The 16,719-nt window shown below is 41.5% G+C and overlaps 1 protein-coding gene across 1 annotated transcript in view; it reads right to left on the bottom strand.

Moving 5' to 3' along the window:
* opn7b (opsin 7, group member b) overlaps positions 1 to 16,719 on the bottom strand; it is a 152,707-nt gene that overhangs the window by 6,853 nt on the left and 129,135 nt on the right. Inside the window, 1 exon segment of the mRNA XM_061734860.1 lies at positions 8,756 to 8,883. Coding sequence (XP_061590844.1) covers positions 8,756 to 8,883 — 128 coding nt within the window.

Genomic DNA, 16,719 nt, shown 5'->3' with positions numbered 1-16,719 from the left:
TGGAAATGATTTGTTAAACTAATGGCAAATGCTGTCAGCATCAAGTTACTTATTAGCTTTTGAACATTTATTTTTTTCCCCTCATTAGTAACAGTTGTTCAATGTTCGTGAGTGTGTGTGCCTAAATGCCCCTGGTGCGGCATTTCTGTTTGACCCGGCTTCTGAGAGAGGATTTTTCGGTACCAAAAAACCCCCCAGAATTGATAACACCTGGTCCCATCAATGCTACAATCTTTAATGATTTTGTCCTACAGCTGGATACTGGATACCATATTCATTTCATGATTATTCTAAGCTGACCACAGCAGTGAGTGTGGATACTCATTTGTCTATATGTGGTGGATGCAATGGGCTGGCAGGATGTAGCTTGCCTTATTCCCCTGATGGGAGCTGGTATAGGCTCCAGCAGAGCCCTGTGACCATGAATAAGAATAAGCAGGTATAGACAAGGGAAGGATGGATGGTAGTTGAACAATCAAGCTCCGGGTAGGATTATCACAGTCTTTATCTCCATCCAACTCCAACATCAAAGGATGCTAAATTCACTGTTTTTCAAAAGTGGGAAGTCATGTTATGTTTTGAGGAGCATGTTTCTCTGGCAGTTATACAGTTCACTTAATTTATGGAATAAATGAGCTGTTAATAAACGACCTGTATACTTTGTTGAATTGAATTGAATATACTTTAATATTGTCTTGTGGGAAATTTCCTTCGTCACAGCGCTCCAGTGCAAAAATGACAAAGATTAAAGATTAAATATAGCAATCACAAACTAAAATGACAAAATGACCCAGATTTGCACCACCCAACAATATACAAGATTTTGCCATGGACCCCCATACTGGAGACCCCAAGTAGCGGACAACCTGCGCCGCAGAATCGCACTTTGGCTTTCTTTTTTTAGCCTTTTTAGCAGGGCGAGCCGTTACAAGTAACGCTGGAGGTGATATTTTTGGCTGCGTTTTCTCGTTTTCTGCGCCATTCTTCAGCAAACATGACTCGAGTGTGTGAAGTTTTCCGGCAAGATTTTCGACGTGGCGAGTGCGCGCATGGGACATAGGGGGGCGTGGGCGGGACTTAAAATGAAGGCATCCGATTGGTTCTTTCCCCTCTGCCGATCCTCTGGTCCTCTGACCAATTCGTGCCACTCGGTGCACAAAAAACAGATTGGTCAGTTTTTACAGGATTAAAGCTGTCAGAGAGGTCAGATTTTTTTCTTTCCTTTTTCTGAACACATTATTCACTGGCTACTCTCAGGATGGAAGGACCATCTCACCCAGTATAACAATAAATGTTTTTGAATACGATTACAGACTATACCTTTAAGGACTGTTTTGACACTACGGTGTGTTTATGTGTTCTGAGGACCATGGGGAGGACATTGACAGTCTCACCAGCTGTGTCACGGACTACATAAACTTATGTGTAGCATCCACCATACCAACCAAGACAGTTAGAGTGTTTGCAAACAGCAAACCATGGATCACTCCTGAGATTAAAGACCTGCTCAAGGACAAAAGGAGGGCCTTTAAGTCAGGAGACACGGACCTAATGAAGACTGTGCAGGGAGACCTGAGGAGGAAGATCAGAGAGGGAAAGTGCAGCTACAAGAGGAGGATGGAAGAACAACTGCAGCAGGATGGCGTCAGCGGGGTCTGGAGGAGCCTGAACACCATCTCAGGACGTAACAACTCCAGACCTGTGCTGGACAGGGATCAGGAGTGGGTGAATGACCTGAACAGGTTTTTCAACCGGTTTGAACAACCAGCCACCCCTCCCCCCACCCAACCAGCACTGCTGCAACTTCCCCCGACTGAAGCCCCTGCTGCCCAAAGGACTCACACCTCAACCCACCTCCCTGCTACTCCCCCTCCACAACCCCTCTGCTCACTCTCTACTTCACTACCCACCCTCCCACCCCCTGCTGCTCCTTTACACCCCCCAACCCACTCCCTACTCTACCGAATCCACCAACTCCCTCCCTGCAACCCCGCCCAGCTCACTCACCACCCCCCCCACCCAGCATGGTGCTCTCCACACTCAGGTGGAGAGAGGACTGGCCAGGCTCAAGGCGAAGAAGGCTGCTCAAATCCTGCTCCAGGCAACTGTGCAGGATTGTGGAGCACATCTTCAACCTGAGCCTGAGGTTACACAAGGTACCACAGCTGTGGAAGACATCCTGTTTGGTACCAGTGCCCAAGTCATCTCGACCCAGCGACTTGCGACATGTGCAGATAAAAGTCCCAAGTCAGTTAGCCTATCAACTCAAACAGCAACTATTTTCCAGCCTTAACAGTCCTGGGGAAACTGCTCTGCCCTGTACCTGGGAGTAAACTGGTGGTTCTGTAGCTTCTGCGCTGGTTTCTCAGGCGGCTGCTTCGTCATGTTTGTTTTGTTCATGAGGGTAGCGGCGGCGGGAGGGGGTAGTGAAGTGTGCAGTGTTTCCAGCTTTTTTATGCAAATTTTTAAGCCTTTAAGGAGTTTTCAAATCCAGCATTTAGCAGTTAACAGTACTGCTACTCTTTGATGCCATGTTCAATGTTTGATAGTTTTACACCATGCGCATGTGTGAATTAAATTACGTGACTACCGAGATTAAAGTTCACCAGGCGAAAATGTCATAATGAAAAAAGCGATCTTGAAACATACGAATTAGAATCGGAAAATCGATTTTTCAACACAGGCCTATGTGAAACAATGTATGTAGTTTTGTTTAGTCACAAATGCACAATCGTGTTATTTTCTGTTAGAAAAACAAAGCTTACCAAAAACTAGTGAATGTATTTTGTAAACGAGTATATTATTATACAAAGAAACTGAGGCTATGTACACACGTAGCCGGGTATTTTTAAAACCAAATATTTCCCCCCTCCGTTTATAAAATAATTTGTATCCAGATTTGATCGCTTTTAAAAAAAAAAACCTTCCACACATAACCGAAGATCTGCGTTTTCGACCACATTCATAAGCATTCCAAACCTGTAGATCATCTGTTCCTCCGGCCTTCGGGCCTGCCTCTGCGGCGCAGCTTCCCCGGGAGCCGCATCTCCTTCTCGGTAACAAGCCCGAGTCCCCCCAGGTGTCCCGCCACGGAGCTGCCGCATTAAATATCGACGCAGCCCTACGCCATAGGGTATGGCGTAGGGCTGCGTCGCCGCGTGCCCTACGGCGTAGGCTCTGTGTCGGTGTAACGCAGTAAACGGTGGTCAAGAGCAGAGACCATTTATTTAATAAATAGCTTGGAGAACAGATGGTGGATCATCTGTAGTTCTGTTGTGAACAAAGGTCGCACGTTAGACGTCAGAGCAGATTTGTTGTTGTTTTTTTCTCACATAATGTGACGTTCGAAAACGCAAAACTCTGGATGTCTCCGTTTACACGCATCTACATAAACGGAGTTTTCAAAAATCTTCACTTTGCCCAGAGTTTTTTTAAACATTCGTTTATTTGCGTTTTCATGTGGATGACAGGTCCAAACGTAGAAAAAATATCTTCGGTTTAGCAGATACCCGGCTACGTGTGGACGGGGCCTGAAAGTAATTGTATAAATGTTTGGGGATATTTGTTGAAATTAATCTGTATTCATGATTAGTATTTTTGTATTATATGTAAAAAAAAAAAAAGATGAAACCTGCATTTGAGCTACTGACAACAGCTACTTATTTCCTGCTCTCATTTCATTTCCATTCAGGAGAGTGTTTGCTGCTGGCCCAGGCACCCCTAGACCTGAGGCTGGTAACATCATCAATAGAGTTGTGCAGACCTTGATGACAAGCTAATAAGGACCACTAATTAGAATCAGGTGTGTGGATGCAAGGCCACATTTAAAACATGAAAGGCAGGAAGGAATGAGGACTGGGATTGAGAAACAATGACTTAACCCAATGTCTCTGAGTGTCTGTTGTATGTAACTGTTCAAACTGCAGTCTGTGCCAGAACATTAAAATCAACAGTGAATACAAACTTTATGCAAAGAAAGTACCTTAGAAGTTACAACAGCTGGTCATATCACTGGCACCATTTAGCATGCACTTCATTAACAAGAAAAAAACTAAACAAGAAAAGGAAGAACATGCTTCTTCTTTTCCTCCTTAGTAAGAAAACGTGTAGAGTGGTTTGCATGACTAAAATCTTACCGTAGTTCATTACCATAAAAGTGAATCTACAGAGCAGAAGTAATTCCACTTAATTATCCCCATTATTTGCTGTTTGTATTTGTATGTGCATGAATCTTTCTGCATTGTTTCTTTGCACTTTTTATTTATTTTTTTACTTATATTTTTTTATTCTGATAAAACTTGATTGGGCTCATTGGAAAACTGTTAGTTGCCTTGTACGACTTTGACAACATCCCAATGCTTTCTCCTGCTAGGGGCTTCCTCCAGCAAATTAACAAATCCTTCTAATTAGCATTTCAACTACATAACCAGTCTTAGCTTATAATTGCGACTATCAATTTATGAATTAACTTTTTTTTTTAACAGCCCCTGAATTCACAAGAAGCCCACAAGCAGGTTGTTATAGAAACCCCTTCAGGTCCTACTAGCTAAAGGTGATAGGAACCATTTCTGCAACATTTCACACAAAAACTAGAACTTGTAAGAATGTTTTCTTGATGTTGGGGTTTAACAATTATCTCCATTTCAAAAACATTTACGCACTATTCCCAAAGGACACAAGTTTTTAATTGCAGCAGATAAACCTATTTATAAAACCTTACAGATGTAGCAACATGAAGACTTTTCAGTTTTATTGAATTCCCTAAAAGAAGTCAATTCAGTATCAGGGTTCCCACACAACCTGAAAAATCTGGAAAATGATTGGTCAATTTTCCAGTCCTGGAAAACATATGGAAAATGAGAAAAAAAGGTCAAATGTCCTGGAAACGGTTAAGTTGTCCTGTAAATTGCCTATGTACATCTGTTGTCACCTCATCAAGGCAACATTAAGCATGAGCCATGGAGTAGAAGGCACAGCGCTTCTCTGCTTCTAGCTGGTGAGCGGTTCTCCAAGCCAATTCTACCAGTTGACTGTAGTTAGATTTAGTGACTTTTCAGACGCCGTTAAGGAATAAACGCTTAGTATTGGTCCATGATGTGAAGTGTTTCTCTCCCACAAGCTCCTCCCTGTCCCGTGTTGAGTGACAGGCAGAGTAGAGCTGTAGTAGGCGTGTCGTTTACTGAATTGGCTGTGTGCATTGGATGCAACTCTGATTTCAGCAGAGCAGGAACTAATTACAGTTAACAGGTAATCATCAATGGGCTGCGCTTTATCCAGTATTTCACACATTTTATTGTCTGACAATGGAAAGTAAGCGGAAAAAAAAACTTTAGGAATTGTGTTGTATTAAAATGCTGTGTATGTGCACAGATAGATGGGAGAAGAATTTAGAGAGATTAATTACTTTTTATGTAGACTTAACCTCCATTAATTTCCAATAAAAGTAGTTGTCAACAGAGATGTTCACTGAGACCAATGTCGGCTTAAAATGTCCTGGAAAAGTCCTGGAAAATAATTTCAGGGAAAGACTGGGGACCCTGAGTATTTGACTTGGAGTTATTTTAGTGACATTTAATACATTTTGGGTGTCCAAAGTATCACAGAGAACATTAAAGAACGTTTTTTTTTAAAGTTTCTGTATTCATTCAAAAATGAAGAAACATTTGAAAAAGATATTTGGGCCAGACAACCAATCTACAGAAGATGCAATAACAATATCAATACTGTACCTCTCTTCCGGTAACTGCACCAGAAGGGTGTGAGAGAAGTAGCCAATACATCTGTCGTAAAAACAACTTCAGTTGTTTGTGGTTGTATCTATCAATGACTTCTCAAAATTGTTTTTCTGTAACTGAGTAAAAAACAGAACCATGCAAAAGGCTAACAGAGTTGCAGCATCTATTATCTGATTCCTAGGAGATAAAATATACAACAACGCTGGTGGGGGAGCATTGATCTGTATCAGTGAGAAAACTGTGAATAAAGACATTAAAATCTGCTTACGTTCATAAATTTGAATGATTCATGTGTATGCGTCAGATGATGGATTGATGTTCACGGGCTGAGCTGTTATCACACTGCAGAATTTATTTTTTGCCTCGTATTTTCTCAGTTACTATGAGTGGTAGCTTCACGTCTATTTGGACTAGAAGGAGCATGACTTTGATTTACTTGAAACTAGGGTGTAGTCAGAATTGTAATCTTGTAGCACCATTCAGTATAAAGTGTAGATTTTAGTATACTGATCCAAGAAGGAACCACTCAGTCTGTAGATATAAAAGTATGTTTCTTAACTCATGAAAGACACGATTTCTTCTTTTTACAACCTTCAACACATTCTTACAAATAGTTTATCGCATTGCCCCCATTAAACTTAAACCTTTACTGGACTAAATCAACTAAAAAAACGTCAATTGTCTTTGTGCTTTAAAGGGGACCTATTATGGCATCTAATACCTATTTTAAACAAGCCTTGAATGTCTTAAAAACATGCTTTTGATTTTTTTTGCTAAATAAATTAGAAATTCAGCCTCTGAGGAATGTCTTTAGCATCCCAGTCTCTAACCTCATTATCTATGCGGGATTCTGAGTGGGCGGGGAGGCTATGATAATGAGGCACTGTGCTGATTGGCTGCCTGAATGACACGATACACCGCTACGAAAAAATGGCAGAAGCTCCGGCCGGCGGAGTTAGTTGTGGGCGTGGTTTCACGCATCGGAGGCCAACCTATGTAAATCGCATTTTCATTACGTGACAAAAGGGAGCAGAATCTGAATGGCTCGTAGAAGCCACATCATACTGGATGGCACATCCGGGCGGCTGTACAGACACTGCAGAATATGGTTGCTCTCCTCCTCCTCTGAGTTGGCAGACTGAGGGGAGACCACTTCATATATGTTAAAGCAAGAGAAAACGTGTTTTTCATAATAGGTCCCCTTTAAGTGGAATTCAAATTAAATAGTTTCGGTTAAACTACAACATCATCTGAGCAGGCTGGATGTGACACTTTTTTGAAAAGATGCTTTCCCTTTTGAGAGGCCCACATGAGAATTTGCCTTTCTAATGGGATTAAACTGAGAAATTAAGTTCTCAGCAGTTTTATAGCTCTTGGTGTAACAATGTTTAAGTTTAAATGAAGCACTTCTCTTTAACGATATTCGAGCATTGGACTTTAGGACTCATTATGTGGCATTTAAATGTCATCAACTAATATTTAATTGGTGGATGATAGCAAACTCAACACCTGTGAGAAGTGTGAATAATTGATAGCAGAGAGTTAATAGCTTAGGTGTACAGTAATAAAATATGGCAGTTGCAGATGTAGCTTGGTCAAACAATTTTTTTTTTTTTTTATTAATTTTATTTATATAGTGTCTATTAAAACATAAGTTGTCTCTAGGCACTTTCCAGAGACTCAGAACATAACCCCTGGGCATAAACATAACATAAACGATGGCAGATCAAAACTGGAAGAAAAACCTTAAGCCAAAGAGTGGCAAGGAAAAACTCCCCTTTAGGAGAGAAGAAACCTTCAGCAGGACCTGGATCATAAGGGGGAGGACGTGACTCAAAAGTTGTTTCAAATTATGTAGCCATCTTAAGTCTGTTCACTTGGATATTTGTTGTTTTCTGGCAATAAAATGACTTTTTTGTAATGCAAGTGGTCAATAATTCTATTCCTGCTGAAAAATAAATAACATATCCACCTTCTAGACCAAAAAGAAAGACCACAATATTTGGGGTTTTGGTCTGTTGGAAATATTCAGATACACTTCAGATACAATAGAAGCTAATAGATAAATTTACTTTTTTCTGAATCCACATGAGTCTCAACCTCCCGCTTCCTACGTGGTCTAGGTACACATTTTATTTTATACATTTATTTTTCCTGCTATTTTCATGATTGGAACCAGGATTTATGAAACAGATCTACAGTGTACTGGCAGAGCTGTTGCTGACCATATTTTCAGACTTTGCTAGTATAGTTAGATACTGTATGTAGGCGGGTAGGTGACACCTCTGAGGCTGTCACCGCAGCATTTCTAGTGAATTCTTGCTGCATCTGGACAAAGAGGCTGCTTACTGCAGCAATTTCACGCACAAATTGTGTATTGTTTTCTTTTGATTAGTATTGGACATGACATGTATCCTGAGGAGAAAAAACACAGCAAAATTTTAATTTGTATAAAAACTCCAATGATACAGTTCTGCAGATGGGTGAAACTGTGCTTTTAAACGAATTAGTCCAAACTAAAATATGTACTTGAAAACACAAAATAAAATCAAAAATTTGAATCAGACTCAGTTGAGAAACAATTCACTTGTGTATTAGTGGAATAATCATATAAAAATAAATGTATGCAAAATTAAAGTGAAGTAAAACATATACCAACACATTGGATACAATAATTTGTTTGAACAGTCTTAAAATAAACTTTAAACATCCTAATGTATGTTTTCTGTCATTCAGCTGTGACTATATAAATAAAGGTACAATAAGAGATTTTATTTTATGATTTCATGTTTATTTATATTTTTTAAATAAACATGGAAGACACGTAGGGCTTGTTCCTCCCTTCTCCAGAGAAAAATAAGCCCTATCATGAACTCTACCCACCTCAAAAAGCGTTTTGGGTTAGAAATCACATAGAATCCCTCACATTACCTTTAATATGGCAAATAGCTTTAAAATGATGTACTGTGGCACTTTTAAATGGAACAAGGATGTATCATTTAAAATAATGGTGGGATTACCGTAGTTTGGGCAGCAGACCTTGAGCCAGCAGACAGAAGAGAGCACAGTGAGGTTGGTCAGACTGCACAGGCCAAACAAAACACCACAAAAGGCATAGACAGTGCAGCTCGTCATGTTAAACAACCACCTGAATGGAGAGAGAGAGACACAAGAAGACTTTTGTCACTGACGAACACTCTGTTATAAAGTGAAGTTTTCCAATTTCACCAGTCATATCTCGGAGATGAGACATTTTTGTGGCTTCCTTTCAGCCACATACAGCTGTGGTGAGCAGTGATGCACTTTGACCCAACAGTGATACACATGACAACTTGCATGTATATATCCTCAGGGGATCAGAGAGGAAAGCAGGGAAGGTCACTGAATGAAGCAGGAGACATGTGAACAACAAAGGTGGTATCCATTGTGACATTTTGACTGTTTTGTCAGAGCTCACTGGTGGTATTTTTACTTTATGACTGTGTGTGTGTGACAGACACCTCCTTTATACAGTAGGACCATCTGCAGTCTTATTCTGTGGATATAAGACAAACCTACAAGGTGATGGACGCTCCATAATGCCTCAGAAACAAATTCCAACAATTACTGCTCTAAACAGAAGGCATCAGCTTAAATTCACAAGTAAAAACAAGTTATACACTAGGATAAAGTGAACAATTTTTTGTTGTCTTCAGTGTGTTTATTCCATCTTAAAAATGTGCTCATATGATGTGTGAACGGTCTTTGAAAGATGCATACTATAATTTAGATGGAGTGTTTGGTTAGATAATCATGAAGAAAGAAAGTACTTCCTTAGCAACTGAACAAACCTGAATAGTATCCCTATTTTAAGTTTTTACCTTAACTAGTCAAATAAACACCAGAGAAAGTCTGGAGAATCAGCTCCAGACTTTATCTGCAGTTTCCTGATCATGGTAGCTTTTGTCAGTGAGAGATTCTCAGAGTGAGACACATGCTCACAACAGGAAACACTCCTGAGTGGTGACTGGGTAGAATTAATAGCATTATAACAGACAATTAAAGCTGCAAGCAGTGATGAACGGGCCCTCGCACGTGCAATTTTCACCAATAAAGGTCAATAAAGTCCGATGACACCACCCACGACTCTTTATGTCAAAGCATGCAAAAAATATGGCAGAAAAAAGGAACTATCAAATATCGATCAATCAGAAGAAGGGGCCGGGCTAATTTGCACCAATTATGGTCAAGGACTCAAAACCGAGTCCGATGACACCACCCACGACTCTTTATGTCAAACCATTCAAAAGGTATGGCAGAAAATAGGAACTCTCAAATATCGACCAATCAGAAGAAGGGGCAGGTCTAATTCATGCCAATAAAGGTCAAGTACTCTAAACTGAGTCCGATGACACAAGTATACCAAATATGGATCAATCAGATGAAGGGGGGGCTGCGCTTTTTGGCGTCTATCGTCGCCACGATAACGCTTTTGACTGAGAAAAGTAACACACCTGGGTGCATGTTACGGTTCGGGCAAAGAAACGGCCAAAGAAATGGCATAACTTGAGCCAAAATTACAAGATTAATTCAAAATGGCCGACTTCCTGTTCAGTTTCGGCCATGGCGCCAAGGGACTTTTCTTGAAGTTGTGACATGATACAGGTGTGTACCGATTTTCGTGCATGTACGTCAAACCGTATTATGGGGCTTGAAGCACGAAGTTTTCTAGGGGGCGCTGTTGAGCCATTATGCCACGCTCATTAATGCAAACCATTAAATATAAAAAAAGTTTGCCAGGCCTGGCTTGCGTGCAAAATTTGGTCACGTTTAGGTGGGCAAAAAGGCCCTCATTTCGTCTGAAAAATAAAAATAACAACAAGAAAAAAAACAAGAAAAAAAATGTATTCCTACAGATACAATAGGGGCCTTCGCACTCTCAGTGTTCGGGGCCTAATTACTTCGGAAATCATAATGTTTTGTTTACAGCATGTTACGAATGGTGGATGAGGCTTGACCCTAAATAATTGAGTAATTAAGAAATATCTACAGTTTCATTCACCAAGTGGACAGTAGCATGCAGTAGCCTACAAGCAACAGCTGTTAAGAACGTCTGACTCACTGTGAATTCTGCAGAGTAAACGTTCAATACCAGTCACGTTAGTAGGTTCAATGAGAAAATGCATCTGCTAATGTTGTGTCATGTTGTTCATTCAAGTTGATGGCTGAACTGTTGTAGTTGCATTTTAAATTTTTCATTACAACTCTTTAAAGTGACAGTTTCCATAAATTATACGACCCCTGGGAGTTATTTCAGGCAGGTAATCTCTGCAGTGCGTGTGACAGCTTATTTACCTCTCTGAATGGTTTATTCCAAATGCTCAATTTATTCTTTGACCTTTTTAAGGAGCAAGAAATATGCATCCTTACATACCTACAAAGCTCGTTGTCAATCCCACTTGCACCTCGGCTTCTACCTGTTGGAACCATTTCAGAAGGGGGGGTTAGTCCTACGCCCCTGTATTTATGTGTAAGCCTAATAAACTATGCTTGAATGGAGCCTAAATGCCAAATATGTGTTACAATTTTGTTTAAACTTATTTTGTGAATTGTCTGACTGAAACGCACATTGGCCAAATCGGAAAAAGAGGTCTGCGCAGTTGACTCTAAAATTCACATTCAATACCAAATCGCAGTAGCACTTTCAAAAAGAAAAAATGCCTGCTAACGTGATGCCATCTTAAACAATACATTGTCTCTTTATTAACTGTTTTTAAGTTGTTCTAAATTACCTCCACATTGTTTGTGTTGTGTTTTGACCTTCGTTACAGCTTGTTAAGCTTGTTAATCACTCACACAAATGTGATTTAAGATTGGTCTGCTCATATTACAAGAATCGCTGTATTCTAAATTGTAAGTCATTTTGCTGTTCACATTAGGGAATCCACCACAGGAGGGTCACGCACTATAAGGATTTCCGAAACAGCGCCAGATATTTGAGGTGTTTAATAACTGTTAGCCATCGAAAAACAAGTCTGCAACATGGGGGAAGCATCTTTGACAAAGATGCTTTGACAAAGGGGGGGGGGGCAGGGGTGGGCTGTGCCCACCCAAATGTGCGTTCTGCCCACCCAATCAAAGGTTATGGGGATCCTTTATTTTTTTATAATTTTATTTTTTTATACATATAAAAAAATATCACAAAATATCTGTACCGTTTCTGATTGGGTGGGCATGACGCATCATTTTTAGACACAACGATGAACACATTCCGCAAAAGTTTGTCTCGGCAGAGGGACCCGACGTCCCAGCAAAATGAGCACAACAGAGAAGGGTTCAGAACAGCACACAGAGCACACACTGAAGGCTGATTTATGGTTCCGCGTTACACCAATGCAGAGCCTACGGCGTAGTAGGGCATGCGGTGACGCGCACCGTTCGTTGCGTGTCGTCGCGTAACCTACGCCGTAAGGCTGATTTATGGTTCTGCGTTACACCAACGCAGAGCGGTGCGCGTCGCTGCATGCCCCGAGACGCCTCTCTCCATCCCGGCGAGGGCGGAGAGCCCCGGTGAGGGTGGCGGTGCTGCGGTGCCGTGCAGGTTCTGGAGGCGGGACCTTTTAAATCGACGCAGAACGATTGATTGATGAAAAAAGAAAAAAGGCAAAAAACATAAAATAAACGCAGCTTTAACAGGGCACAAGTCAGTGCCGGTGTTTTTGCTGCTTTGCCAAAAAATGCTACCAAATGGTTTTCTACCTTTGTAGAGCCACAATTTGACTGGGTTTTACTCCCTAACCCACTTCCTTTCCCCCCAAGTGGTCCTTGTCTCTTCCCAGGCCGTCATTGTAAATAAGAATGTGTTCTTAATGACCTGCCTGGTTAAATAAAGGCCAATGACTGAATGAATATCAAATAAAGCGAAAGAATTGGGTTTTTTTTCTCTTTATCGTATAATGTTCACAAAGTGTAATGCAATTCATGTCATGGGTAGTGTATTTTGAAGGATCAAATACCCAACATCCCATATTATCCATTTTACATCGTGCAAGAAATGATTGGCGTGGCGTGACTTTGAAAATCGACTGTGTGCATGCGCAGAACCACAAAGTAGCATTTCTTGGCAGGTAGCAAGGATTGGCGAGAACACCGGTCCCAAGCCCGGGTAAATGAAGAGGGTAGTGTCAGGAAGGGCAATTGGGTTAGCATACTGTTGGTCAAAGAAGGAGAAGATAGATGAACTGATATGATGATAGTATAGTTTTCTATGAATTTTTTCATAAAAAAAAAAAAATTAATTTGCCACAGGCAGCGTTGCACACCCTACATTTCAGTCTGCCCACCTTAGTGGGCCTCACTAAATCCGGCCCTGCAATCAACATTATTTTGCCGAAATCAAGGCTAAAATCCCCTAGTCTGAAAGAGCCATTAAAATGACCTTAGCTCCTCTTCAATGCATTTCAGCTGATCTGACCAATAACTGCCAACCAACGCCACAGATGCAGCTCAGACAAAAAGAAAAGAAAAAAATGCGTAGTAAAAAAAAAGTGTTTGGTGAATGTATGGTGAATGTTGGTAATGTATTTTACCCTCTCAGTTAAAGTTTTTCTTATTGGAAATTCAAAGCAAGCTTAAAAACAGACCTTTCTGTTCGGCTGACAACCTCCCAGAAAAAAACAGATGTGAAAAATGTGCATAGAGGTTTTCTACTGACAAAATGCAAATATGTAGATTTACATGATTACAATATAATTGGCTAAACGGATGGAGAGGGACCAGGGCTTAGACTTGGCCTTCCCTTTGTTGGAGCTTTGATTGGTCCAAATCACTTTGCTCTCTTCGTCTTCTTTTGCTCCCCAAACATCGTGAATTTGGCCTTGTACTCATGTAACTACTCTTGGTTGTATCCCCTTCAATGCCATTTCCTTGAGATGAGGGAACTACTTCAAGTGCTTACGAATTTACATACATAAGCTTGTGTGATACCTTCAAATAATACAGAATTTGCCTTCATAGGAATATGAGCAAAGTCACAAATTCCAACTGATGTTTAGCCCTTTCTAATCTATGTGTTAGTTAACTGTACCTCATGGCTAAAGGCTAAAATACATTGCCAACATGAAGTACACTGATGACACAGTTCTCCTGTCTCTGATGTCAGGATCCACACACAGCCACAGACAAGCTTTGCAGGAGTTTGTGGACTGGTGCGACAGCTCACATCTAGAACTAAACATCAGCAAAACCAAGGAAATGGTTGTGACCTTCTCCAACAAGCAGAGGGATCTGGCTACTGCAGTCACCACCGTCATACACGGGGAGCCAGTGGAACTTGTTGAGGAGTACAAGTATCTAGGCACTATGTTTGACCACGTGCTTATATCTCCTCCAACAATGAGGAGATTCTAAGACAGTGTCAACAGCGGCAATATCTCTTCAAGAAGCTCAATGCCTTTGGAGTCAGGAATTATATTTTACTGACATTTTATTAGTCACTCATTGCGAGCGTAATCTCATTCTCTGTCACCAGCTGATTCGACTCAAATCACGCATGCAGCACAAGAACCACCTTAAGAAGATTATCATGCTCTAAAATCATTGGACTGCCCATCGGGTATAGCACTTGTGTATGACGAGCAGGCACACAGGCTAGTCCTTAAAATAATCAAAGATTTCTCACACCCACTTCATCCTGCCTTTTTGTGGCTCCCCTCCACGTGCCACCTAGGATGCCCTGGCTGCAGGACCACTTTTGTTCCCAAAGCTGTCCTACTTTTAAACACATGTGGCGTTTTTTGATTAGATGGTGCTATTATCGCTGGATTATGAATAATGCAGGTTGGGTAAAACAAACAAAAGGCGTGTTATTTGCCACCCTGGGCCTGAAGGTGAGTTGAGGGGAGGCAAGGCAAGTCGGGAGGCGTTATCTGCGTAACACAATGTAAGTTTTGCAGGCGTGTAGGATGATGTATTATCCTTACATCAGCAGGAAGAAATATGTCGTCAGACAGGTGTAATTTTCAAAACAAGGATGAATTAACATTTTATGGGGTTTTGCTTTTTGCAAAGCCCCAGTTTGTCATTTTTGTCATTGTCCAGGTCTGTTTCCTGACAGATCTTCTGGTTCCTGACACACCTGGGTCCTGTCTGCAGACCCGTTACACTGCCTATGACTCCTGCTGCTGTTACTTTCATCAACTGTCTCTGTATCTTAGTTGAAACAAAAACAACTTCACCAGGTCCATTGTACACCAGTGACATGATCAACAAATCCCTCCCATGACCCACCACCTTAGTTCTGTTTACATTAGTCCTGACCCAAGTCTACCCCAGGAGGAAGTTTTTCGCGGGGCCAGCCCATGCCAGTCAATGTGACATGCTTGATCAGCGTGTTAAACGTGGGGTAGCCACCAATGTACTGTAAAGGGAGCTTTAAACTCCTGATCAAACACATTCACAAAAACACACATCTTCACTTAAAGGGGACCTATTATGAAAAACAAGTTTTTTCTTGTTTTAACATATATAAAGTGGTCTCCCCTCACCCTGCCAGCACAGGGGAGACAAAATACCATGAATTTCTGCAAGGTCTCTGACCCCCGCCGGACAGAGTCCCCCAGTGTCACGTGTTTTTTTTTGAGCCGTTTAGAATCTGCTCCCGTCGTTACGTAACGACGGGAGCAGATTTCCATAGGTTCAGCCTCCGCTGCTGAAACCACGCCCACAACCAGCTCTCTACGCTGCTGGAGCGGTGCTTCCTTCAGCCAGTCGGACGCGTAACATTATGTTGTTATGTAAACGTAAACGTATATAAAGTGGTCTCCCCTCAGCCTGCCAACTCAGAGAAGGAGGAAAGCAACCAAATTCTGCTGTGTTTGTACAGCCGCCCGGATGAGCCATCCAGTGTGATGTGGCTTCTACGAGCCATTCAGCTCCCATTCGTTACGTAACGACGAAGCGATTTACATAGGTTGGCCTCCGATGCGTGAAACCACGGCCACAACTAACTCCGCCGGCCGGAGCTTCTGCCATTTTTACATAGCGGTGTATCGCGTCATTCAGGCAGCTAATCAGCACAGTGCCTCATTATCATATCCTCCCCGCCCACTCAGAATCCCGCTTAGATAATGAGGTTAGAGACTGGGATGCTAAAGACATTCCTCAGAGGCTGAATTTCTAATTTATTTAGCAAAAACAATCAAAAGCTTGTTTTTAAGACATTCAAGGCCTGTTTAAAATAGGTATTAGATGCCATAATAGGTCCCCTTTAACTTTAAACTATCTTTTCATGTACTGGTAGGGTAGCGCTGGTGCGTCCAAATCACGTGAGAAGAGAGAGAGAGAGAGAGAGAGAGAGAGAGAGAGAGAGAGAGAGAGAGAGAGAGAGAGAGAGAGAGAGAGAGAGAGAGAGAGAGAGAGAGAGAGAGAGAGAGAGAGAGAGAGAGAGAGAGAGAGAGAGAGAGAGAGAGAGAGAGAGAGGAAAAAAGACATTCCACTTCACGTTTTCAGGGGCTCAGATGTCAGATGTAAATGATGACTGTTGTGTTCATCATAACATCCAAGAACAGAACACCTCAATCGCTTGTGAGACATTCTGTTCTGGAGACAAATAGGTGGACCGTGTTGATAGTTCACTCAGGGCAGGTCTATGGTAAACAGTCTTGTCAACCAACTCTCATGGGAGGGGTTTGTGCAGAAATACAGTGGGCCTTTATTCAAGTTGCAGACAGGAAGGGGGAAGAGAGAGAGAATGGGGATGACATGCAGCAAAGTAGCGCAGGTCGGGATTCGAACGTGCGACCACTGAGGACTGTAGTCTCAGTATATGAGCCGCTTGCTTAACCCACTGCGCCACCGAGCGGCCGGAACTACGTCATTTTGACAGGAATGTCAGAACAACCTGATTTCAGATTTAAAAGATTAAAAAAAACAAACATTTGGTTTATTTTATCAGAGGATAGATGGGTACCCATATATCCAACACACCATTATGTTAAAAAAAAAC

This window comes from Cololabis saira, chromosome 12 (assembly GCF_033807715.1).
Source record: "Cololabis saira isolate AMF1-May2022 chromosome 12, fColSai1.1, whole genome shotgun sequence".
Lineage (NCBI taxonomy): Eukaryota > Metazoa > Chordata > Actinopteri > Beloniformes > Belonidae > Cololabis > Cololabis saira.
This window is presented reverse-complemented; position numbering and strand designations above follow the sequence as displayed.